This window comes from Rhinopithecus roxellana, chromosome 13 (assembly GCF_007565055.1).
Source record: "Rhinopithecus roxellana isolate Shanxi Qingling chromosome 13, ASM756505v1, whole genome shotgun sequence".
Lineage (NCBI taxonomy): Eukaryota > Metazoa > Chordata > Mammalia > Primates > Cercopithecidae > Rhinopithecus > Rhinopithecus roxellana.
Window position 1 is genome coordinate 111,017,568 of NC_044561.1, and position 24,654 is coordinate 111,042,221.

General features: G+C 48.2%; 1 protein-coding gene and 1 pseudogene across 1 annotated transcript in view; one reads left to right on the forward strand and one right to left on the reverse strand.

Annotated features, from left to right (window-relative positions):
* Positions 1–6,502: 6,502 nt before the first annotated feature.
* The window catches only part of ARHGAP40 (Rho GTPase activating protein 40), a 50,524-nt gene continuing 32,372 nt past the window's right edge, over positions 6,503–24,654 (forward strand). The window contains exon 1 of the mRNA XM_030915186.1: positions 6,503–6,656. Within this exon, the coding sequence (XP_030771046.1) occupies positions 6,520–6,656 (137 nt within the window). The 5' untranslated portion in view covers positions 6,503–6,519. The remainder of the gene's footprint in view (positions 6,657–24,654) is intronic.
* Positions 20,221–20,780, reverse strand: LOC104655829 (annotated as a pseudogene).

Sequence of the window (24,654 nt, forward strand, 5' to 3'; positions counted from 1 at the left end):
GGGATAAATGGACAGGCCCTCCAAGGTACCAACTGGGCATCATCTTTATCCCTTCTTTCTCCCTCACTCCACACCCCACCAGCCACCACAACTTCTAAATGTCCAAAGGAGAGAGAATTGAGCCCGAAATCTTAGCTTGTCTCCTGTCCTTTGCTCTCCTGGCCTTGGTCTCTGCTCTTTCTGCCCTGTTGGAATGATCCACCCAAAGCACAAATTGGGACATGTCCCTTCCCAGCTTCACACCTTCCATGCTTTCCGTTGTCCCTGGGCTATAAAGTCTGAGCTCCTTATCAGGTGCAGAAAGCCACCCTTCGGGATTTGAGCCCCACTGAATTTGCTGGATGAGGTTTCTATTCTTATGCACAGGCTGCAATGAACACTCTTGAATCTAAATCCTTGCACACAAGTGTGCTTCTATCCAGAAAACACATTCTGAAAGGAGAAACTGTTGAATATAAGACATGTATTTATATTTTTCAGCCACTGCTAAGTTGCCCGACCAAAAAGTGGCCCCAAGGGTATGTTAGAATTACCTGTTTCCCCAGCCCTTTGCCCCACTGTGCAATCCCAACATGCTCTCTTACATACACACACACGCACTATCACACACCCTCATACACTCACACACACACCCTCATAGACACACAATCTCACAGACACACCCTCATACGCTCACACACACACACCCTCATACACTTACACACACACCCTCATAGACAATCTCACACACACCCTCATATGCTCACACACCCCCATAGACATGCACACACACACCCTCATACAGACACACCCTCATACACACACATACCCTCATAGACACACACACAGACACACACCCTCATACAGACACACCCTCATACACACACACACCCTCATAGACACACACACAGACACATACATACACAATCACACACACCCTCATACACTCACACCCTCATAGACACACACATGCACTATCACACTCACACACCCTCATACACTCACACACACACCCTCATAGACACACACATACACAGACACACCCTCAGACATGCACACTGTCACACAGACACACCCTCATAGACACTCTCACACAGACACACCTTCACATACACACCCTCATACAGACACATACGCTCACACACACAAACACACATGCACATTCACAGACTCATACACTTACATATACACTCACACACACCCTCACACATACAGACACACTCACACTCATACACTCACACACATACATAGACACACCCCCCACACATACACTCGCTACACTCACATTCACATGCATACACACACATATGCTCTCACACACCCTCACACATACACACTATCACACACACACTCATACACCCACACACATGCTCACAGACACATGTCCGCTGACACGCATACCCTCACACATACAGGCACGCTATCACACACAGACACACAGACACTCTCACACACTTACACAGACATATACACACAGTCACAGACATACTCTCATACACACAGACACACACTTACACAACCTTACATATACAGACACACATACACACATACACCACCTCATGCATACACACTATCATGCACTCTCACAGACACACACATGCACACACGCACTCTCACACATTTAAAGATTTTGTTTTCAATCAGGCTGTGGCATTTAAGTGAGAATGAGGAAGAAACCTGGGCTAGATGACACACATCCGTAAACACGCACAGTCACACACACGCACACACACTCACAACCTTCCCTTCTCCGCACGAGCTTTGCTCCAGCTGACGAGCTTTTGTCACCATGGGATTCTCCTGGGAGCTGCAGGGGTGGCGTTGAATGAGGCCTGTTGGCAGCTCCTCCTTGTGGCCGAAGCTCTGCCTGGCGTTGTCTGCACTGTCGCCAAGTGCCCCGTTCTGTGGAGTCTCTGTGCACTGCTTACTCGGCCCTGCCCCGCTGTGCTGTGAGGGGCTGCTGGGCCATTGTTCAGCCTCCCTTCTGGCCTAGAAAAGCCAGTGGAGCCCCCCAGCCCTCCTGCCCCACCTGCTGAGGAGCCGACCCCGAGGAGAGTTAAGTACAGTGGGCCCTGCACTGGGGCCTGGGGAGAGCGTCTGCCATGCCCCTAGAGTCTTTGAGGCAGAAGGCAGATGAGGCCGCTCCTCAGGGCCCTGGGCAGGTGACAGCTCTGGAGAACACTTGTAGGGAGTGTGGGGAGACACCTTCCCTGCTTTGGGTGAGGGCTGAGACCCCGGGCCTCTGTGGATGTGGACAAGGTCCCCATTCTGGCACACACGCACACACACGTGCACACTCATACAGAGGAGCTGGGCGTGTGACTGGTAAACACATCCCGTGACACTCTAGTCACAGGCTCCCGAGAGACATCATCCCCACGTAGCAGCCACGGCTCACTGAGTGCCCACGCATTATCCCACTGGATTCTCACAACAGCCCTCTCAGTCGGATCATGGTTCCATTTTCAGATGAGGAAACTGAGATTCAGACAGGTTAAGTAACTTGCCCAAAGTCACACAGCCACGAAGTGGCCCATTTTTCTGACTCTTAACTGGGACGTGTGTCTCCAGATCCACAGGGATACCCTTGGCTCCTCCTAGCTGAATGATGGAGCTTAAGGCTGCGTGGTTGATGTTTGTAGGAAACTCAGGTGCACTCGGGACAGTAAACCTGTCTCCCCAGGCTGAGGAGCGCAGGGAACCTGCGAGGACAGTCACCAGCATGACATGGGAGCACCGCAGGGGCGTCAGCAAAGCAGGGTGCATCTGACTGTCAGTGCATCTCATTGAACGACACACCCCTTGTAGCATATCTTTTAGGCACAGGCTTATTTTTTACCCCTAACCCTGGGGCCACAAGCCTGGACTCCTGAGTGCAAGCCCCTCAGCCGCCCATCACCATCCCATTCAGCCTCAGTGTCGTCATCTGCAAAACAGGGCCAATCCCCTCTGCATTTGTTTCCAGGAGCTCCCATGACAAAGTGTCACAAGCTGGGTGGTTTAGAACAACAGAGCGTGTGGGCTCATACTTTTGGGGGCTAGAATTCCACAGTCAAGGTGCTGGCAGTGCCAGGTTCCCTCCAAACCCTCCAGAGGAAGGAACCTTCCTTGCCTCTGGCAGCTTCTGGTGGCTCCAATGTGCCTCAGCTTGTGGCAGCATCACCCAGCCGCGGCCTCTGCCCTCCCATGGTGTCCCCACTGTGTGCCTTCCTATCATCTTCCTGATATGCACGCCAGTGTCTGGGACCGATTTTCCCCTTTCAGAGGAACACAGTCTTATTGGGTTAGGGCCCACCCTACCAACCACATTTTAACTTGATTCTCTCTGTCAAGACCCTGTTTCCAAATAAAGCCCCATTAAGAGGTACTGGGGCTTAGGCATTCACATGTTTTTCATATGTTTTTAGCAGAAGAGTTCGACCCGTAACACTCTCTTGTGAGGTTATCATGAGCACTGAATGTGGGAACACGTGTAAAGCTCTGAGCATGATGCTTGGCTGGCACTTCATTCCATAAATTGCTTTTGAAAGAAAAAAGTTGCCTGGGCATGGTAGCTCACGCCTGGAATCCCAGCACATTAGGAAGAGGAGGTGGAAGCATCATTCGAAGCCAGCAGTTTGAGACCAGCCTGGGTAACATAGTGAGACCCCTGTCTCTACAAAAAAAAATTAAAAAAAAGCCTGGGTGTGGTGGTGCACACATGTGATTCCTAGCTCCATCCAGAGGCTGAGGCTGGAGGATCGTTTGAGCCTAGGAGGTCAAGGCTGCAGTGAGCTATAATCACACCACTGCACACCAGCGTGAGTGACAGAGTAAGACCCAGTCTCAGAAAAGAAAAGAAAAAAAGAAAAAAGTTGAGCACCTGGAAATTAGATGCTCCGTGTACATTGTGTGCCAGGCCCCATTTAAGTGCTTGACATGTATTATCCCCCGGAATCCTCACAACCACCCCTCAAATCAGGCAAGTTTTTCATTTAAATGATGCAGAAGCTATGACTCAGAGAGGTTAAGGCATTTGCCTGAAGTCACACAGCCTAAGTAGCATAGCTGAGGATCAGCCCCAAGCCTGTGAGGCTCCACTTCATCACACTACACAGGACCACGCTGTAGTGGGGAGTGGGGGCTGCTTGGAGGGGCAGAAAGGCAGGGAGGAAATGCTGAGCACACAACATGCAGGCCCTGGGGGACTTTCTGGGTCTGAGGGGCCTAGGACGAGTCTCTGCAATAGTGAGAGGCCTAGCTGATGGCAGGCTGCCTGGGGAGGTGCTGGCGAGCTGCCAGGGTGCAGGGCCAACAGGTCTGAGCCACTCCACTGTGATCTAACCGGCCTGGCCGATACTCCGGTGGGGGACTGGGACAGGGCTCAGCCGGAGATGAGGAATGTTGCCCTGAGCGTGGGTATACTCACTTCTCCAGGGTTCATTCTGAGTACACGCGGCGGCTCTCCAGGAAGCAAAGAGGGCACTTCCTTACAGAGGCTTGAAAGTGCGGCCATACAAGATTCAGGCCACTCTCTCTTCCTTCCTGCTTTCTTCTGAAGGGTTCCTTGCACCTAAGGAAGGTGACAATGAGCTAGATTTTCAGTTCTGGACTAGAAGTTCATTTACCTAGGACTAACTTGTTTACTCAAGCGTTTATTCATTCATTTACTCTTCCACCCATTCACCTAATGGCTCAGTGATTCATTCATTCACTCACGCTCTCACATATTTATGCCCACAGCCATTCACTCTTCCACCTGCCCATCCACCCGTTCATCCATCCATCCAAGCATCCATCAGTCCATCCATCCATCCGTCCATCCAACCATCCATCCATCCATCCATCCAACCATCCACTCACCCACCCATCCAGCCAACCACCATCCTCTCATTCAATTGCCCTGCCATTCATCCCTTCTCTCATTCCCCATTTTCCCAACCAACCTTTCATTCTTTCTTCCATCTATCCATCCATCCATCTATCCATCCATCCACCCAACCTCTATTAAACACCTACCATGTTTCCCACACAAAACTCCCTATGGGTGCCAAAGTAGTTCTGCACCCACTTCCACTGATAATTCACGTATATATTGGGCCCCAGCTCCTTGGCCTCCTGGTGGCTTGGTTCCCTTGTCTCCTCCTCAGGAGGAGGCTCAGGAGAAGTGGATAGGTGGTCTTCTGCACAGCCCTAGTCCGCAGGTTCCAGCCAGTGACAGCTGCCTGAGACTTGGGGTTTTTCAGGGCCCTTTGTGCTGCGAGGCCTTTCCTCTCTTTAATGCCAGAACCATGCATGCTCCTGGGCTCTGTGGCTCCAGTGGGGTCCTGTTTTCAGTTTCTTGGGACCCATTTCTTGCCTCCCTCAGTACAGAGCAGAGCTTCAGACTGTGGGGACCCATAGACTTGGGGGCCCTCCTTGAGGAGGACTCTGGGGCCTCTCTTCTTGGAGTACAGGCAAATATGCTGCCTGGAAAGACTCACTGACACCCGGAGCCTTAGAGGAGGGCAGGGCGGGCCCGGGCAATCTGGGGAAGTCCATGGCATTCCGTCCCGGCCAGAGGGCAAGAGAAGGGGCTCATGGTCCAAAATGGATGCCGGGATAGGACACAGCCAGGGAAGCTGGCAGGAGCGCTTCTCATACATCCCCCAAATGCCCTGCTGCTATGCCTTGGCTTGTGTCCTTGTCGGCACCTGGAAACCCCTTCCCACTCCTCACCCTGACACTCAGCCTCTGCTCTCCTCTCAGCTGAGTCCACACACTCCTGCTCTTAGATTTCAGACATTCTGGTCGCTGCCCCCAGGGCTCCTACAGAGCTCCATCAAGATTTGCTGAATGAACGAATTCAAGTTCTCATTTTAAAGATGAGGGGGTTAAATTCCCCGGGTTTCCCCCTTCCCCAGCCTTTTCCCAGCTAGTTCCTTCTTTACATCCCAGCCAAAAGGCCAATCCCAGGAGGCTCTCTGGATGCCCCCTCACTTTGCCACTCCCATTTCCTGCTTCCTTCCTATCCTCCCGCCCCCATGCCCAGGTCCTGCTCTCTTTACACCCTGACACCTTCCTGTTTGCTTGTTTCCTGTCTCCTGGCAAATGTCACCATCCCCATTTTACAGAGGAGGAAACCGTGGCTCAGAGAAGTCTCAGAGGGAATAGCCCAGCCAGATAAAAACCCCTGGGTCGTGAGCACTTTCTTCCACCCGTATTAGCCAGGTGCTTTATTCATGTGGTTTTACTCTGAAATCGGGATGGCTGTAGGTAATAATAGCGGCCATGCAAGTCATATTTCATGACAGTTTTTGAAAGGCTCCGTTTCCACTGGGCAGTTCCAGTGCAGGTGGGCGGGACTCAGGGGCGTGTGTGTGCCCCCGCGTGCCTGCCTGTAGGTGGCCCCGGCCAAGCCAACCCCGCCCCAGGAGGAGGCTGGACTTTCATCCTGCGTGAGGGTGTGTGGGAACTGGGCGTGCCACGGGGCCTGCCTCACTCCTCCCTCTCACATTGCCGACCGAGTCAGCCTCACTGCGGCAGCACCACGTCGGACCGGGATCCTCGAGGTGCCAGCCCATGGCCGAGCCTGCCCTCCTCCCTGCCGTCCAGATGGAGAGGCTAGCCCCAGCGCCCCTCGCCTCACCATGTCCTCGGATCCCGCGGGCCCGCGTTGCTAGGCGCTGCGCCCAGCGCTGGGCAGACCTGGGCTGCAGGTACAGGGGTCATAGGAGCGGGAGGGAAGCTGGCCCTACTGTGTGCCAGGGGCATGTGCTGTCTGTCTTGACAACATCTGTCTTCACAACATCCCTGTGAGGCAGCAATCTTCCTCCGTCGTACGGATGAGGAAACAGAGGATTGGAGAGCCCAGCGACCTGCCCACGGTCACCTGGCTGTTAGGTGGTGGAGACGGCTTCCAGCCCTGGTCCATGGGACTCCAAACCCAGACCCTTCCTGGGACACAGCATTGCCCTGGGTTCATGCTGCTGGCCTCCTACAGGGGTCACTGATGTTCAGATTCTTAGAGACCATGAGTGACGCCAATGTGTGCCATTTCCTTTTCCTCTGGATGTAGAGAGTATTGGGGGCCCAGGGTCTCAAGATTCAGGAGTCTCTGGGTCAAGATTCTGGGTCATTGTGGTCGTGTGGTCACCTCGACTGAGACCTGGTCACCCCTTACTCCTGCTCAGCCTGCTGCTGACAGCCAGACTAGAATTTTCAAATAGTCATTTCCCCCACTTTGATTACATCATATTACAATTTGATTATTATAGAAAGTCAAACAGTACAAGAATACATATGTTTATTCTCGAAAACTTACTACTGTTAAAGTTTTGACATATACTTTGGAAGAACTTTTTGACATCTATAAACCTAAACTTATATAGTTTTACACATATAGGCTCTTGTGATACACGTGCTTGGAAGGTTTTCCCCCCGCAACCCCTCAATTAATGTTATGGACATCTCTACATGTCAGTAACATAAAGATCTAGTTCATTCACTTTAATGGCCTGCCAAGATCCAACTTTATGGATATCTTTGGTTAATTTGAATCAGTTCCTAGCTAATGGACATTTAGGTTGGTTCCAATTTTTAACAATTCTAAGCAATACAGCAATGAACATCTCTGGGGACTTGCATGGGTAAAATTCACGTCCTAGACTTGTAGTTGCAAGTTTAAAAGGAATGGTCGAATCTTAGCAGACCCTGCCAAATTGCCCTCCAAAATGTTCTAGCTTGGAACACACCTGCAGCAGGAGACCCCCATTGTCCCATTCATTTGCCGCCCAAGGACCTGAAGACTAGACTTGGTCTATACTCAGAGAGCAGATTCAGGGGTAGGTGATCCTGATCAGAGGACAACTGAGTCCTAGAATTCTCTTAAGGGAACAACTTCTAGGCTCAGGAAAGGGAGGGGAGCTCAGTGAGACCATTTCATCCATATGGCATGTTCGCTGAACTCCTATGTGCGTGGTGCCTGCCCCACCCCAGGCAAAAATGACTCAGGATAGGATTTTAATGAGAATCAATTTTAAGAAGCCAAAGACAAGTTTATCTTCCTATCTATCTATCTATCTATCTATCTATATCTAATTTATCCATCTATCTATTCATCTATCTATATGTTTCCTATTGCTGCTATAACAAATCACATAAGCTTATGTATCACCTCTCTCTGTCTCTCTCTCTCTCTCTCATTTATATTGGTTTTCTATTGCTGCTATAACATATCACATAAACTTAGTAGCTTAAAAAGACACAAATGTGTTATCTGACAGTTCTGAATGCTGGAAATCCCCAAATCAAGTGGTCTGTAGGGGTGCATTCTGTCTGGAGGCTCTAGAAATCTGTTTCCTTGCCTTTTCCAGCTTCTGCCACTGCCCATATTCCCTGGCTGATGGTCCTCTTCTGCCTTCAAAGGCAGCTCTGTAACACCTTCATGTCTCTCTCTGACTCTGACCTCCACCGTCATTACCATGTCTCCTTCTCTGACTCTCCTGCCTCCCTCTTTCATTGATAAGGATCCTTGTGATGACATGGGGCCCACTGGCTAATCCAGGATCATCCCCCCATCTCAAGATCCTTAGCTTAATCACATCTGCAGAGTCCCTTTGCCTGATAACATATATTCACAAATTCTGAGGATTAGGATGTGGACATCTTGGGGAGCTGTTATTCAGCTGATCACATCATCTGTCCAACCATCCGTCGTCCATCCATCCATCCATCTACCTATCTACCTACCTATGTATTATGGCTGTTCCCCTGACTCCACCAGCACCCTCCCTTAATCTCCTGGTTCCTTGTGATCTTTGAGGCTATTAATATTGAATTCACTATAAGAACTCCTGACCCACTGAATGTGCTTAATAGCTACTGGTTGAATGAACAAATGAATAATACTTAAGAGAGTTTAAAATTTGAACCATTCGTTCTCTTTATTATTGAAAACAAAACAAAAAAAGCAACTTTTTTTTTCCAGAACAGTGGTTTTTTTTTTGTTTTTGTTTTGTTTGTTTGTTTTTTTTTTAGATGAAGTCTCACTCTGTTGCCCAGGTTGGAGTGCAATGGCATGACCTCGGCTCACTGCAACCTCCGCCTCCCAGGTTCAAGTGATTCTTCTGCCTCAGCCTCTTGAGTTGCTGGGATTACAGGCGTGCACCACCACGCCTGGCTAATTTTTGTATTTTCAGTAGAGACGGGGTTTCACAATGTTTGTCAGACTGGTCTCGAACTCCTGACCTCGTGATCCGCCTGCCGTGGCCTCCCAAAGTGCTGGGATTACAAGCGTGAGCCACCACGCCTGGCCCAGAACAGTGGTTTTTAAACCAGGGTTCTGCAAACATTTTTATTTGAATTTAATCTTTATTATATCTTTCAAATATTAAACAGCTAGTAAAAATACTACCTCCACTCAGGTGTCCCAAATGTTTTTTGTCAACCAAAATTATCTTGATTGTATGATCAGTAAATGCTTTAAATTAAACTTATAAAATCAGCTTATAATAATATACTGTTACCTATTTTGTTTATTGAGAAGAGATTCCACTGCCAAGAAAAAAAAAAAAGCGAAAACCAATTCCCTGGAACAGGGTTGGTCTGTTTGCTCCAGACCAATGTTCTTGTGTATTGGCTCACAGGGTCACTAGGTCAGCTCCCCCAATCCTTTGAGTCTGTTCATCTCACCGGTCACTTGCTTGTGAGTCATTTAGTTATTCAACAAATTCCAGCAGCACTGCAACCTTCAGGATGTAAGCCCCGGTCTGATCTGTTTACCCACAGCTCCCCAGCACTGGCACAGGGCTGGCTCATTGTAGCTGCTCATGAAATATTTGCCTGATGAATGAAATGCTCACTGCCTCTACATGAAGTCCCGTGATGGACATGAGGGTGTGGGCATGAATAAGATGCTCTCTCTGCCCTTAAGATGTCCACAGCCTGGTCCAGGAGGAAGATATAACATTGGTCACTACCACATAATACACTAAATGCTGACCGGAAAGGCCTGAGCAGGGATGAATAGAGTCAGTGTTGCCATCAAACAGAATGTTCCATAATGGGAGGGCGACACACAATTCACTATCTATGTGGGCTTAATCGTAAAACCATGCAATATTGACCTTGGGAGGTGCCTCAAAGACCAAGTTGGAATGAGACGACTCTCTTGGGATTCCCCTTATCCTTGCTCCCTGTAGAAATATATTTTCTGTTAATTCATGATTGGTATAAAAATGCAAAAAAAGTAGCAAGTGAAATCCACCTGCCCCTCCCACCTCCAACCCACAAGAACAGCAATTGTGAGAAGTTGTGTACATCCTATAGAATTTTGTGCTTCATAAATATTTACATACATGTATATGTAAAATGTATCTATGATCCAATCCATTTACATAATTGTACTTACATATGTGAATTGGTTTATATTACGTATACTATTTTATAAATGACATTTCCATCTTTATAATATCTTTTCCTGGAAAGACATAGAAATCAACATTATTCTTTTTTTTTTTTCTTTTGGAGACAGAGTCTCGCTCTGCTGACCAGGCTGAGGCTGGAATGCAGTGGTGGAATCACTGCAGCCTCAACCTCCCAGGCTCAAGTGATCCTGGGACCACAGGCATGCCCCACCACGCCTAGCTATTTTTTTAATTTTTGTAGAGACAGGGTCTCCCTATGTTGCTCAGGCTGGTCTCAAACTCCTGGACTCAAGCAATCCTCCTGCCTCTGCCTCCCAAGTAGGTGGGACTACAGGCCTGTGCCACCATACCTGCCCTTACATTATCCTCTTTAAAAGACTGTGTGATGTTTCATTTTATGACTGGACAGTACTTTTGTTAACTAGCCTCCTGTTGATGGAATTTTAGTTTGCTTCTTTTTCTCTTTTGGTTGCTGTTATAAACTATACTGCAACGTTCTTGGACATATATCTTTGTGTACTGATCCTTATGATACATTTTCCGAATAGGAATGATTGAGTCCAAAGGTGTATACATTTAAAACGCTGAAACATATTCTGGGTGGTTTTCCAGGAAGGTCGTACCCAAGTAGACTCACCAAGTGGGTGTGAGCTTGTTCCCTAATGTACATGACTTTCTTTCTTTCTTTTTTTTTTTTTTTTTTTGAGACGGAGTCTCGCTCTGCCGCCTGGGCTGGAGTGCAGTGGCCGGATCTCAGCTCACTTCAGCTCACTGCAAGATCCGCCTCCTGGGTTCACGCCATTCTCCTGCCTCAGCCTCCCGAGTAGCTGGGACTACAGGTGCCTGCCACCACGCCCGGCTAGTTTTTTTTTGTATTTTTTTAGTAGAGACGGGGTTTCACCGTGTTAGCCAGGATAGTCTCGATCTCCTGACCTCGTGATCCACCCGTCTCGGCCTCCCAAAGTGCTGGGATTACAGGCTTGAGCCACCGCGCCCGGCCATGTACATGACTTTCTTGACCAGACATTATTGTTCTTTGTAGTCTTGGCTAATTGGATTGGGAGAAACCTGTCTCTTGTTTTAATTTGCCCTTTTTATTATTATTAGTGAGGTTGAGCATCTTTTCACATGCTCAGTGTCTGGCAGAGTTCAAAGGCAGATCAGAGAGGCAGAAAGACCCATTTTGAGTCTAGCGCACCAGCCAGATTTCCTTAATCAATAATGGGTTAAAGGACTTGGCTGATGGCACACAGATGGCTTATAGAAGCAATCACCTTTACAAGGTTTCCCTTCACTCATATTTTGCTCATGTGTAGCTCAAGTCTCTGCCACTGGGGTCAATGTCAACTGATCTCTCCAGACACACCCCCTTGTATGTGAGCCCAACCACTGAATAAATCACCTACACATGGCTTAAATGTGTCAGGGGTAGAAGGACAGCCCGAATCTCAAAGCCCAGCTTCACCACTTATCAGCTGTGGACCTCTGGGGGTTACTTAACCTTTCTGAGTCTCTGTTCCTTTTCTGTAAAATGATTGTGAACAGCAGTAGCTGCTTTCATAGACTTGTTTTGGGGATAAAATGACATTAATGCATGTGAAGGCTTAGTACAGTACACACCATGTAGAAATTGAACACTTTGTGTCAGATATCAGTGGTCAAAGGGCAAGTTCTTGGAGCTGACTCCAAATAGCACAGGCTTGTTTTCATGGGACAAGTACATTCAGGACTAGTGACTCCTTGGCGTGGCAGAAAGATTTGCATTTGAGTCCTAAATCCTCGACTCATCCTTGGGAAAGTTCTCTCATTTCTCTGGGCCTGATCTTTCATTTGTAGAATCAGTGCCATTCAGATAGTGGCTGCTGTTCACACTCACACATCCTCCTGCTTCGAAACCTGGAACAACCACTTCAGAACTGCAACTCCAGGGACCAGGCTGCCGCTGGGGGCTTCTGACCAGCTTTGCAGGAAAAAGTCCTTGCAAACTGCTTTCCTCCAGGGCTCTCTAGCAGGAGGCGCCTCCCCGATCCTGCTTACAAACCAGCGAAGGGCAGGTCCCTTCTGATGGAGCTTCCTATTTTCCCTCTTTACTCACAATGAAGCAAAGGTGAAGGTGTTAATTACACCAAGCGGTTAGGCTGCAGCCCTTCACAACCCTGGGGTCCTCACCTTGCCTGCAATGTGGAGGCCACTTCTTCACCTTCCCTCCTGTCAGGCATCACCGACTCTACCCAAATTGACCAGCAGATGCTCATCCAAGGGTGAGAATGTCTTTTCTCGACGCTTGCCAGCCCTGGGTGTTGGCAATCTTTTCTGTGTTTGCCAATCTGATAGATAGCGTTCATCCTTGTTTTAATTTGCATTTCCCTGATTACTTGCAAGGCTCCACATCTTTTCTGCATAGGGCATTTGCATTTTATCTCCTGTGACTTGTTGACTTCTATCTGCTGCCGACTTTCCCAGTAGATTTTTTGGGTATTTTTTTTCTTGTTGCTTTCCAGGAACTCTTTATATAAACTGGATAGTAACACTTTATCATTTCTTGCAGATATTTCCTCTCAGTCGAGGAAAAAGGTCTTATGACATTTTTTATAGTGTCTTTTGTCATACAAAAGTTTTAAGTCTTGATGTAATCAACTCAGTTTTCTTCTGTTACGGCTTCTGGATTTTAATTTGCTTGGAGAGTTGTTCCCCACTACTGTTTATTTCTTACCGATTTTGTTCTCATTAAACCCTAATACAGACTTCTATCCGCCCAGGGAAATTCCTTTGCACTTCCCAGCATAAAAGACCTGCCCGCATTCCTGGGAGATTTGCATATCTCATTTCCTCCCTGACATTCACTGACTGTTCCTTTAAAACGGAGTTTCAACACCACCTCCTCCAGGAAGCCTCTTCTCAGCCCACTCCCCCTTTAGTTCTCTAGTTACTGCTCTGTCCCCTGGGGCTGTTCGCCCCATCTGAAGAGGACTGTCGGCTGCTCATTGGTCCGAATGCAGCCTTGTGTTTTCCTGTTTTTGGAGTACTTACTATGGGCTGAATGTTTTACAGGCCTTACTGTATTTCATCCTCGCCGCCTTCTGTATACTATCCCACCATTACACTGATTTTATAGGCCGCACATCAAGAGGACAGACCTAGGCCCAGACAATGTGACTCCAGGGCCTTTGTCCTTAACCACAGCAGTCAATGTTTTCTGTTGGGAAGGGCCACAAATTCAGTGACTGAAACGGTACAAATGGATTGTCTTAGAGGTCTGGAGGTCAGAAGTCCAAAATGGGTCTTCCTGGTCTAAAAATCAAGGTGTCAGCAGGACTGTGATCCTTTCTGGAGGCTCTCGGGGCAATCAATTTTCTAGCTTCAAAAAACCACCTGCCTTCCTTAGGTTGTGGTCCACGTGCATCGGCAAAGCCAGGAGCGGCCGGCTGAGTCCTTCTCATGCTACCATCTCTCTGGTTTTCACTCTTCTGCCTCCCTCTTCCCCATTTAAGGGCCTTCGTGGTTTCTTTTTTTTTGAGACGGAGTCTTGCTCTGTCACCCAGGCTGGAGTGCAGTGGCCGGATCTCAGCTCACTGCAAGCTCCGCCTCCCGGGTTTACGCCATTCTCCTGCCTCAGCCTCCGGAGTAGCTGGGACTACAGGCGCCGCCACCTCGCCCAGCTAGTTTTTTTTTGTAGTTTTTAGTAGAGACGGGGTTTCACCGTGTTAGCCAGGGTGGTCTCGATCTCCTGACCTCGTGATCCACCCGTCTCGGCCTCCCAAAGTGCTGGGATTACAGGCTTGAGCCACCGCGCCCGGCCACCTTAGTGGTTTCATTGGGCCCGCTTAGGTAGCCTAGAATAATCTCCCCAAAATCAGCTGATTAGCAACTGTAATTCCATCTGCAACCTTCATCCCACCTTGGCCACATAACACACGCATTTACAGATTCCAGGGAGTAGTGGGTAGTGGGGGGGTTATTCTGCCTACCCTCAGCCACTCTTCCATAATTGCTTTTCCAAACTTCAGTCACCTGCCTCCACCCTCAGGAGTCATCCTGCCTCCCTCCAACCTGGGGCTTAGATTAGTGCCTTGGAGTCACCTGAAGGGCTTGTGCAAACCCAGATTGCTGCACCCCACTCCAGAGTTTCTAATTCTGTAATTCTGGGGTGAGGGCTGAAAACGTGCATTCCTAATAGGCTCCCAAGTGATGCTGATACTGAAGGTCTGGAGCCCATACTTTGAGAACCACTGAGTTAAATTTATTAACCCTTCAAATATTTATCAATATCTGCTCTGTTTTGGGAGCTGGGCTTATATAATAATAAATAGAATGCCTCTGGTATCAAAGAGGTCCCAGTATAAAGGAGAAAACAAACAGGCAATGACTATGGAGGGTGGTAAGTGCCAGGACATCAATGAGCCCAACACCTGTAGGAAGTCTGCAGGAAGTCTTCCTGGAGGAGGTGATGCCTACGCTCAGTCCCAAAGTAGGCACTGAGCAGGCCAAGGATGAGAAGGAGAAGAGTGTTCCTGGCAGTAGCTGCCAACTGGGCAAAACGCCAGGAGAAGAGGGAGCCTGGTGCCTCTGAGAGGTATATGTAGCTCACACTGGCTGGAGCAGAGAGCGGGGCAGAGGAGAGATGGGATTGGAGTTTGCTTTCAAGCTCTGAGCCCGGCTGCAACCCCAGGGCCAGGAGACCTGAAGGTGGGATGACAACCTGGCTCTTAAGCCCTTGAGCGCACAATGGAAGAGTGAGCAATGAGGACCTCCCTGTGAAGGTGCGTGCAGCAAAGACAGGGATAATGAGGCCATGCCTCACCCCTAGGCCAGCCTAAGAGGAGGTGAAACCACGGCAACCAGCCTGATGTTCTTCCTGCTGGTCTTTTCTGAAGGCTTTAAAGACCAGATGTTCTTAATCTGGGGCTCAAGGATGGACCTTCAAAGATCCAAGAACCACTAAAATTATTTGCTAAATGTTACGCATCTCTGTGTGTGTGCAATTTTCCGGAGAGAGGATCCACAACTTTCATAAGATTTTAAAAATCTCTCCCCACTGCGCCACCCCCCTATGGCAAACCAGCTAGGAAGATGTTATAGACCAGGAGTTGTAAACTCTGGTGCCTACAGGGATTAAGTGGGACTCTCAGGGAGTCACGTGGCAGAGTGTAACATCTCAGGGCATGGTGAGGATTGTGGAACCGAGGTGTGAATAGGAAAACCAAGCTCTGTAATATATTTTAAGGTTTATTCTGAGCCAGTGTGAGAGACCCTGGCCTGGGGAACATAGTCTCAAGAGGTCTGAGAAGGTGTCTCCATGGTAGTCGGATTACAGTTTGGTTTCATGCATTTTAGGGGAGACAGGAGTTATAGGCAAAGGCATAACTCAAAGCGTGGAAGCTGTATAAGTGGTTTGTCCAGAAAAGGCGGCATATCTTCAAGCCAGGGCTTACAGGTTATACGTGAATTCAGAGATTCTTTAATTTGCAATTGGTTAGAGGAGTAAAGCTTTGTCTAAAAATTTGGAGTCAGCAGAAAGGAATGTTGAAGAGAAGGAAGTCTGTTAACCACTATACCAGGTCAGAGTTGCCCATAGGGGTGGGTAAGTTCACCTTCGTCTGGCACGGCCATAGATCCTGTTTATAATTGGTTATGTTATGGTCCCAAAAAGTCCATTTTGTCAGTCTTGTGATGTCTTTTTTTTTTTTTTCTTTTTTCTTTTTTTAACAGAGTCTCGCTCTGTCACCCAGGCTGGAGTGCAGTGGCGAAATCTCAGCTCACTGCAACCTCCACTTCCGGGGTTCAAGTGATTCTCCTACCTCAGCCTCCCAAGTAGCTGGGATTACAGGCACCCACCACTACGCCTGGCTAATTTTTGTATTTTTAGTAGAGATGGGGTTTCACCATGTTGGCCAGGCTAGTCTTGAACTCCTGGTCTCAAGTGATCCACCTGCCTCAGCCTCCCAAAGTGCTGGGACCACAGGTGTGAGCCACCACGCCTGGCCATTGTGATATCCATTTTAACATTAATTCTGGTCAGATGCTGTGCCTAAACTACAAAAGGGAGGAGCGTATGATGAGGAGTGTCCAGCCTCCTAACCCATCATGGCCACAAATTCAGTTTTGCAGGTTTCCCTGGGATTCCCTTGGCCAAGAGAGTGGGTCTGTTCAATTGGCTGGGGGGCTTAGGATTTTATTTTTGGTTTACGGAGAGCATTAAGCCTATTTAAAACTTTTTTGTTTGTTTGTTTGTTTGTTTTTAGAGACAGGGTCTCACCCTTTTACCCAAACTGGAGTGCAGTCACATAATCATAGCTCACTGCAACCTCAAACTCCCAGGTTCAAGCAATCCTCCTGCCTACACTCCTGAATGGCTGGGTCTCCAGTTATGCACCACCACACCCAGCTAATTTTTGTAATTTTTTTGTAGAGATAGGGTCTTGCTGTGTTGCCCAGGCTGATTTCCAACTCCTGGGCTCAGATGATCCTCCTGCCTTGGCCTCCCAAAATGCTGGGATTACAGGCATGAGCCACTGTGCCTGGTCTAAAACTTTTAATATGATCAAATTAACAACATTAATACTTAATGTTATTTTAATAAAAACAACACTTTATTTAACCCAGTATGTCCAGAATATGTTCACATGTAATCAATAGAAAACATTAATGAGATATTTTACATTTTCAAATACGAAGTCTTCAAAATCCAGTGTGTATTTTTCATTTCCAGCAATCTCCGATAGGATGCTAAATTTTTATCAGAACTCCTTAATGTATATTTAGAGTTCATAAAATATACAGTTGGAAAAGTAGATTTGTGTATCCAAGTTGTTCTAAACATATTTAGGCCTTTTCCAGTAACTGAGACAAGTATCTAGTTTTAAATTTAAGTTAGTTAAAATTAAATAAAGTTGGCTGGGCGCGGTGGCTCACACCTGTAATCCCAGCACTTTGGGAGGCCGAGGAGGGCAGATCACCTGAGGTTGGGAGTTCAAGACCAACCTGGCCAACATGGAGAAACCCTGTCTGTACTAAAAATACAAAAATTAGCTGGGCGTGGTGGAAGACGCCTGTAATCCCAGCCAGGAGGCTGAGGCAGGAGAATCACTTAAACCCAAGAGGCAGAGGTTTCAGTGAGCTGAGATTGCACCACTGCACTCCAACCTGGGAAAAAGAGTGAGATTCTGTCTCAAAATGCAAGAAAAGAAAGGGAAAGGAAAGGAAAGGAAAAGAAAGGAAAGGAAAGGAAAGGAAAGGAAAGGAAAGGAAAGGAAAGGAAAGGAAAGGAAAGGAAAGGAAAGGAGGAAGGAAGGAAGAAAGGAAGGAAGGAAGGAGTTAAAAATTCAGCCCCTCATTCATACTAAATACCATATTTCAAGCGCTCAGGTGGCAAGTGGCTACAATATTGGACAAATCAAGATGACAATCTAAGTGACTCACGAAGGGACACACAAGTGTCTATAACCTTGTTCGAAGGAAGGATCAGGGCAAGCCTACACAACTTAACGACTTTGAAAGCTTCTCTGGCAAGCACCACAGGGATATGCTGCTGGCTGGAAGCCCGTTTTAAGAGGCAGCCACCACTTGGTTTCAGCCAATTGTCACTTACAGACAGAGACCCAGGATTATCATCTCCACTGATTATTTTTTCCCAGGAGAAATTGGAACTAGAGGACTTAAAAATGTGAGACCTCCTCATTTTCAAATGATGGCAAGCTATTTAAAAGGTGTGAAAATCCAGGGTGCGTGTTGGGGACGTGATGAGGGGATGCGGTTTGCTATCTCAGATGGAGATTGGTAGATCGTGATCTTCAGTTGCAAATATTTGTCACCTCAGAGGTCGTGGGCAGTATCTTAATCTCTCCCAGCCATCTCAAAAATGCAGGCTGCCCCTCCCAGAAGTGCTATGTGAGAATTTTGATGCAATCCGTCAGTTCCCACCCAACTCTTGAAACCTATGCAATTCTCTGAACCCCAGCAACATAATGATACTCCTGACATCCCAACCCTGGTTGCACAATGGAATCAACAATACTGGTGCCCAGGTCCCATTCCCAGCAGTTTGGGTGTCATTGGTCTGGCTGGGGCATTGCTTGTTCATAATGGCCTGGCAAAGCTCCCTGGGAGATTCCAGCCCATGGGCAGGGTGGAGAAGCATCCTGACCTGGAGAAGGTCTCTGGGCCTGGTCTCCACATCTGGGATGCAGCTTCTTGGGCCCAGCATGGGTCCTCTGTTCTTCTGATTTGTGCCCAACTTGAACAGCTGAAGGGGGCACCCATAGCTGTGCCTTCCCTGTCTCCCAGCCCAGCTTCCTGTGTGATTCAGGAAGCTAAATTACATTAATTACATTTCAGAATGTTTTATTCTTGTTGTCTATAACACAAAATAGCCATGCTTGTGACTTTCATAACCCACAGATCAGATCTAGCAGAATTATTATGTGAAAGAGATATGGCAAGCATTATTTAATATAATAATTCAAAGAAAGGTCACACTGTCCAGAATGAGCCAGTCTTCTGTGTCTTAATGGGAAACTTGTAGTCACAGAGGGATTTTAGGAGCTCAGTTAAGATGATACTCAAAAATGTAAAGATAAGATTTGCCTTTTATAATATCTCATCCCCACCCATCCTAACCCTGTCCCCACAGGGATTGCTTCGTAGATGTGAGTGTTGCTGTGTCCTGATATTCAGGTTGTGCACTGCATAAGAGTGTTACACTCAGAGGGTCACCATTTAAGTCGTCATCATGTACTAAGTTATGTGAGTTATATGGGTGGGCATGAAGAATCGAAACCTCCTGGCAAGTCCTGAGGCAACAGAGGAGAGACCCTCTTCATAGGCACACATGGCTATGTACACATTCATGAGTGACTGTGCACCCACAATTCCCTGGCACACCTATATGCACATGGCTGTGCCCTGAGATTGCCTGCCTGCCTGCCTTCCTTTCCTTCCTTCCTTCCTTCCTTCCTTCCTTCCTTCCTTCCTTCCTTCCTTCCTTCCTTCCTTCCTTCCTTCCTTCTTTCTTTCTTTCTTTCTTTCTTTCTTTCTTTCTTTCTTTCTTTCTTTCTCTCTCTTCCTTCCCTTCTTTCTTTCTTTCTTTCTTTCTTTCTTTCTTTCTTTCTTCTTTCTTCTTTCTTGCTTTCTTTCTTTCTTTCTTTCTTCTTTCCTTCCTTCCTTCCTTCCTTCCTTCCTTCCTTCCTTCCTTCCTTCCTTCCTTCCTTCCTTCCTTCCTTCTTTCTTTTTTCTTCTTTCTTTCTTTCCTTCTTTCTTTCTTTCTTTCTTTCTTTCTTTCTTTCTTTCTTTCTTTCTTTCTTTCTTTCTTTTTTGAGTTGGGTCCATTTTTATTGTGGATTGGGGTTTATAGGATAAGCACTGGTCAGCATCATTAGCTGCACCATCTACCATCCTTCTCTGTGACCCACCTCTGTGGGAGAGTCTAAATTTAGCCCAAGAAATCAGGATCAAGAAGTGGGGGGAAAAAGCCATTGGCCCATGGCCACTCCTGCTATATCTACACCTACCAGTCACTGAACATTTAGCCAAGTGTGACGGTTTCCATGCAGGAGACCCAAGTGGCTCTGCTAGGGGGGATAACTTATTTGCCTAAAGCTTTTTTCTTTCTCAAAAGGGCGGGGGGAGGGGGGCGGAGAAGGCTGATTTCTAGAAACAGATGTGGAATTGAAGAACATCCCAGGGAGCTACGTTTTAAGGACAAACTGTTGCTCCTCCAACAATGTCATGAATCCATTCCTTGCACCATCACACATTTTTCATGCATTCGAAAGTGCTTCTAGAACTCCAGAACCATGAGTACCTCATCCTGTCCTGAGCACTCACATCCCCCAGCAAGCAGCCTGTACCAGGCCTTTCTCTAGAAGTCCTGAGACTGAGTACTCTCCGAAGGCTGGAGGTTTGTGTGGAGTTTGTACATGTGGCTAAGCGCTTGTGTGAGGAAAGTCCTGCTGGTGTTGATCTCCATCAAGGTCAAGTGATCCAGCTTGGCATGTGCCTCCTGTTGTCTCACAAAGCTGTCAGCAGACACTCGGAGTTTGGCTATATGAGTGTCCCACATGTCCTTGACCAGGGTCCAGATTTCATCTGCCTTCGGGATGTTGTCTGAAGCATGATTTAACAGGAGTTTGGTAAGTTCCATGTAGTAAGGGCTGGGCATTGGGGTGAAAGTTTCTTCCTTTCGTTCATGATTCCTCATCTTCTCCAACTTTCCTACGTCCATCTACTCTGGAGGGAGCAGTCGACATTTCTGTCTTTGCTTCAGGTTAATTGCCAGCCACAGGGGCACTTCCACTGGTAAACCACGGTTAAAAGGCCCCAAGTACCTACCCCAGTGAGGTAGATCTTGTCCAGATTGAAGTTGGGGATAATGGTAACCAGGTCCTTCTCGGCCAGGAACTCGACCTCGGCCATGTCCATGGCAGCGTGAGTGGCCGGCTCGGGCCTCACGGTCTCCTCCGGCCCCTCAGCATCCTGGAGGAGGCACGTGGCCACCGTTTTCCCCAAGATTGCCTTTCAATTTCTGCTCTAAGAGGCCCAATTCCTATCCTTCATTGATTCCTGGCTCAGAACCGGGTGAGTCACTTTATCTGGGCGTTGGAGATAGGGTGGAACATGGAGCATGCACACAGCCAGTGGCATGTGCACCTGGTACCCGGGAATGTGTGTGAGTGGCAGAGAGTGGGCTCACTGCACTTCTGGCAGAGTTGCTGGGGTTGTGCAATAGCGTGCTGTCCCTGTCAGCTATCACTGTGTGACAAATGATCCCCAAACCCAGCAGGGATCATTTCCCAAGGCGATGATCGTGTACCCCCGCTGCTGTGTCTGAAGGTGGCTGGGGATTAGCTGCTCTACCCTAGGCTCTGCTGGGCAGCTCCATTTCTAGCCATGGGTCCAGCTGAACTTACTCCTCCCTGCTTACTGGGCTGTGGTCTGTGCCACATGTGTTCATTCTGGGACCCAGGCAGCAGTTGTCCAGGGACGGCTCTTCTCATGGTGTTGATAGAAGTGTGAGAGGGCCACCCCGCAACCTAGGCACATTGTATGCCTGGGTTTGCCCAGAGCCAAAGGCACAAGGCATCCCACACAGCCATTCCCTGATGGTGGCTAGCTCTCTCACCCACCTCTCTCCCTCCTTCCCTTCACCCCCAACTTCTCACCTTCCCTCAGATTCCCCGCTCAGCAAAGTAAAGCTTGGCACTGCCCAACAGCGGCTATCTGTTGCTCCTCCAGCCCGCCCCACTGGGGACAATCTAAATTCATCGCTCCACAGCATATCATTACCCAAAAATAATTATGGCACAAGGGACGTGTTCAAAAGAGTCCAGCAACTTTGTGGCTCAGGGGATAGGGATAAGAACCCAGCTGATCAGAGGCAGAACTGGCGCTACATCTGGGCTAGTGGTATTCCTTCACCAACCACAGGCTGCATCTGGCCAGTGAAAGAAAAGAAAACATTTACAATTGAGGAAAGACTGCTGTATAAGCGGCTTATTAAACAGTGGTTGAGAACATGGACTACAGAGCCAGACTTCCTGGGGTCAAATCCAGTTCTGCCATTTATTAGTCAGGTAACCTTGCAGAAGGCACTTAATCGCTGTGCCTCTGTTTTCCCATCTGTAAAATGGGATAATAATAAGTTGTGAAGAGTAAATGAATTAATCCATACTAAGCAGTGTTTCTCAGCCAGAATGATGGTGTTCCCCAGGGAACATTTGGCAAGGTCTGGAGACATGTGTCATTGTTAAAACTGAGAGGGACGCTTTGGCGTCTAGTGGGTAGAGGTCAGGGATGCTGCTAAACTTACTACAATACACAGGACAGCCCTCCTTCACAGCAAAGAATCATCCTCCTGACATGCTGTTAGTACTGAGCTTGAGGAAGTTTTTATGTATGTATGTATGTATGTATTTATTTATTTATTTTGAGGTGGAGTCTCATGCTGTTACCCAGGCTGGAGTGCGGTGGTACAGTCTTGGCTCACTGCAACCGCCACCTCCTGGGTTCAAGCGATTCTCCTGCCTCAGCCTTCTGAGAAGCCAGAATTACAGGTGCCTGCCACCATGCCCAGCTAATTATTTGTATATTATACAACATGTTTCACCATGTTGGCCAGGCTGGTCTCGAACTCCTGACGTCATGATCCACCTGCTTTGGCCTCCCAAAGCACTGGGATTACAGGTGTGAGCCACCACGCCTGGCCTGAGGAACTTTAATGCAGTGTTCAGAGTAGTACCTTGCAGCGGGTCAGTGTTAATGCTTGTTGGTTAGAATAGTCAGTGCCAGCTCATTCCAGGGCCTGTGTTGGAGTCACTTGTCCCTATGGCCACAGAACCTGAGCTTGTGACTAAAGCCTTTTACCTCCGCTCACTGTAACCTATAATATTTATGATGAGGACAATGGTGATGCTGCCGATAATGATAATAGTAAGTATTATTATTAGAACAATTCCCATTTCTTGTGCACCTAGTATAGGCCAGATATTTTGTCAGATGTCTCATTTACATTTCCTGTGATGCTCGCAGTGAGGATAGCTCTGACTGGCCCCCACTTTGCAGAGGAAACTGAGGCTAAGACAGGTGAAACATCTCGCCCAAGATGCCTTGGTGTCAGGTCGGGACGGAACTCAGCCTGTTGAACTCTGGAATGCCACACCCTCTGCTGTCAGCATTTCGTCAGAGTCAGGGTGGCGAGGTCAAGGGCAGGCTCACTCAGTGGAATTGAAGGCTGCCCCCAAAGCCCTATTCACCACTTTCGGGGGAAGCCCTCGGCTGGGTTGCTGAAGCCAGGCCATGCTCCCTGCCCCGGCAGGTCCAGGCTGAGCTGACCTGGTTTGGCTGCTGGAGAGGAGGCTCGGCCACACCTCCACTGGCTCATCCTGATGGCCCGCATTCTTGCTCCCTCGGTCATGCCGGCTTTCGGCTTCGCTGAGCAGGCTCTCAGCTTTGCTGATCAGGCTCTCGCTTCTGCAGCTCTCAGCCTTGCATGGGTTTCTGCAGCCTTGCCCTTTGGGAAAGGCCTTTGCTCCACTGTCATATTGTTCTCACTGCCTGCTGTGACCTCATGGGCAAGGATCTCGCTAAGATCACCTTGCAAAGCCCCCTTCTCTACCCCTGCCTTCCCATTTTACAGACTTGGAAGCTGAGGTCCATAGAGGAAAAGGGACATGCCCACAGCTGCACAGAGCATGAACAGGGGAGCTTGGATGGGAGCCGAGGACTTCTAGGTCCTGCCTCATCTTCCAGGCCCCCTGGGGGGAAAGTTCGTGTGTGTGGAGAGAAGGGCTTTGCATTCAGGAAGGCTCCAAGCCACTGTGAGGGCTCCAGCCCTCTGACTCACTGTGGGAATGTATTTCTTCCATGGTCTGCGCTCGTAAGCCCTTGGCCACTCTGCAGGACAGGAACTAGAGGCCACTCACTGGCTGGGCAGTGTTGGGTGAATCACTTGCCCTGTCTGAATCTCAGATAGGAAGAGCCCAGACGCAACATACATTGATCAAACTAACATTGACCGAGGACTTCCTGTTCTAAGCACCTTATATGTATTTGCTTCCTAGTAACTGGCCATAGTAAGGGCTCAACAAACGTTTGCTGAATGAGTGAATTGGCTCTTACACTACACTGCCCCAGATAGTCTCTGTTAGCTTCATATTAAAATGAGGAAGCTAAGGCCCAGCCAGGTTTGGGGACTCCCCAAGGTGACATTGCTAATAAACAACAAATCTAGGATTCAAATTCAGACCCATTTGACACTAGAGCCAAATTTCTTGACTTTTTTTTTTTTTTCTGAGACGGAGTCTCACACTGTCACCTGGGCTGGAGTGCAGTGGTGGCATCTGGGTTCACTGCAATCTCTGCCTCCCAGGTTCAAGCAATTCTCCTACCTCAGCCTCCCGAGTAGCTGGGATTCCAGGCGCCTGCCACCACGCCCACTAATTTTTTCTATTTTTTAGTAGAGACGGGGTTTCACCATGTTGACCAGGCTGGTCTTGAACTCCTGACCTCGTGATTCACCCGTCTCAGCGTCCCAAAGTGCTGGGATTACAGGCGTGAGCCACCGCGCCCAGCCCAAAGTTCTTGACTTCTAAATTTACAAATCTGTTTATCTATTGCTTTGTGGCACCTAACGACCATCATTTTATTCTGCTCAGGGATTCGATGGGTAAGGAATTGGGACAAAGCGGGCAAGGATACCTGCTGTCTGCTCCGTGATGTCTGGGGTGTCACCTGGGAAGACTGAACAGCTGGGGGTGACTTCATGCTGGGGACCGGAGTCATCTGTCTGGAAGTTTCT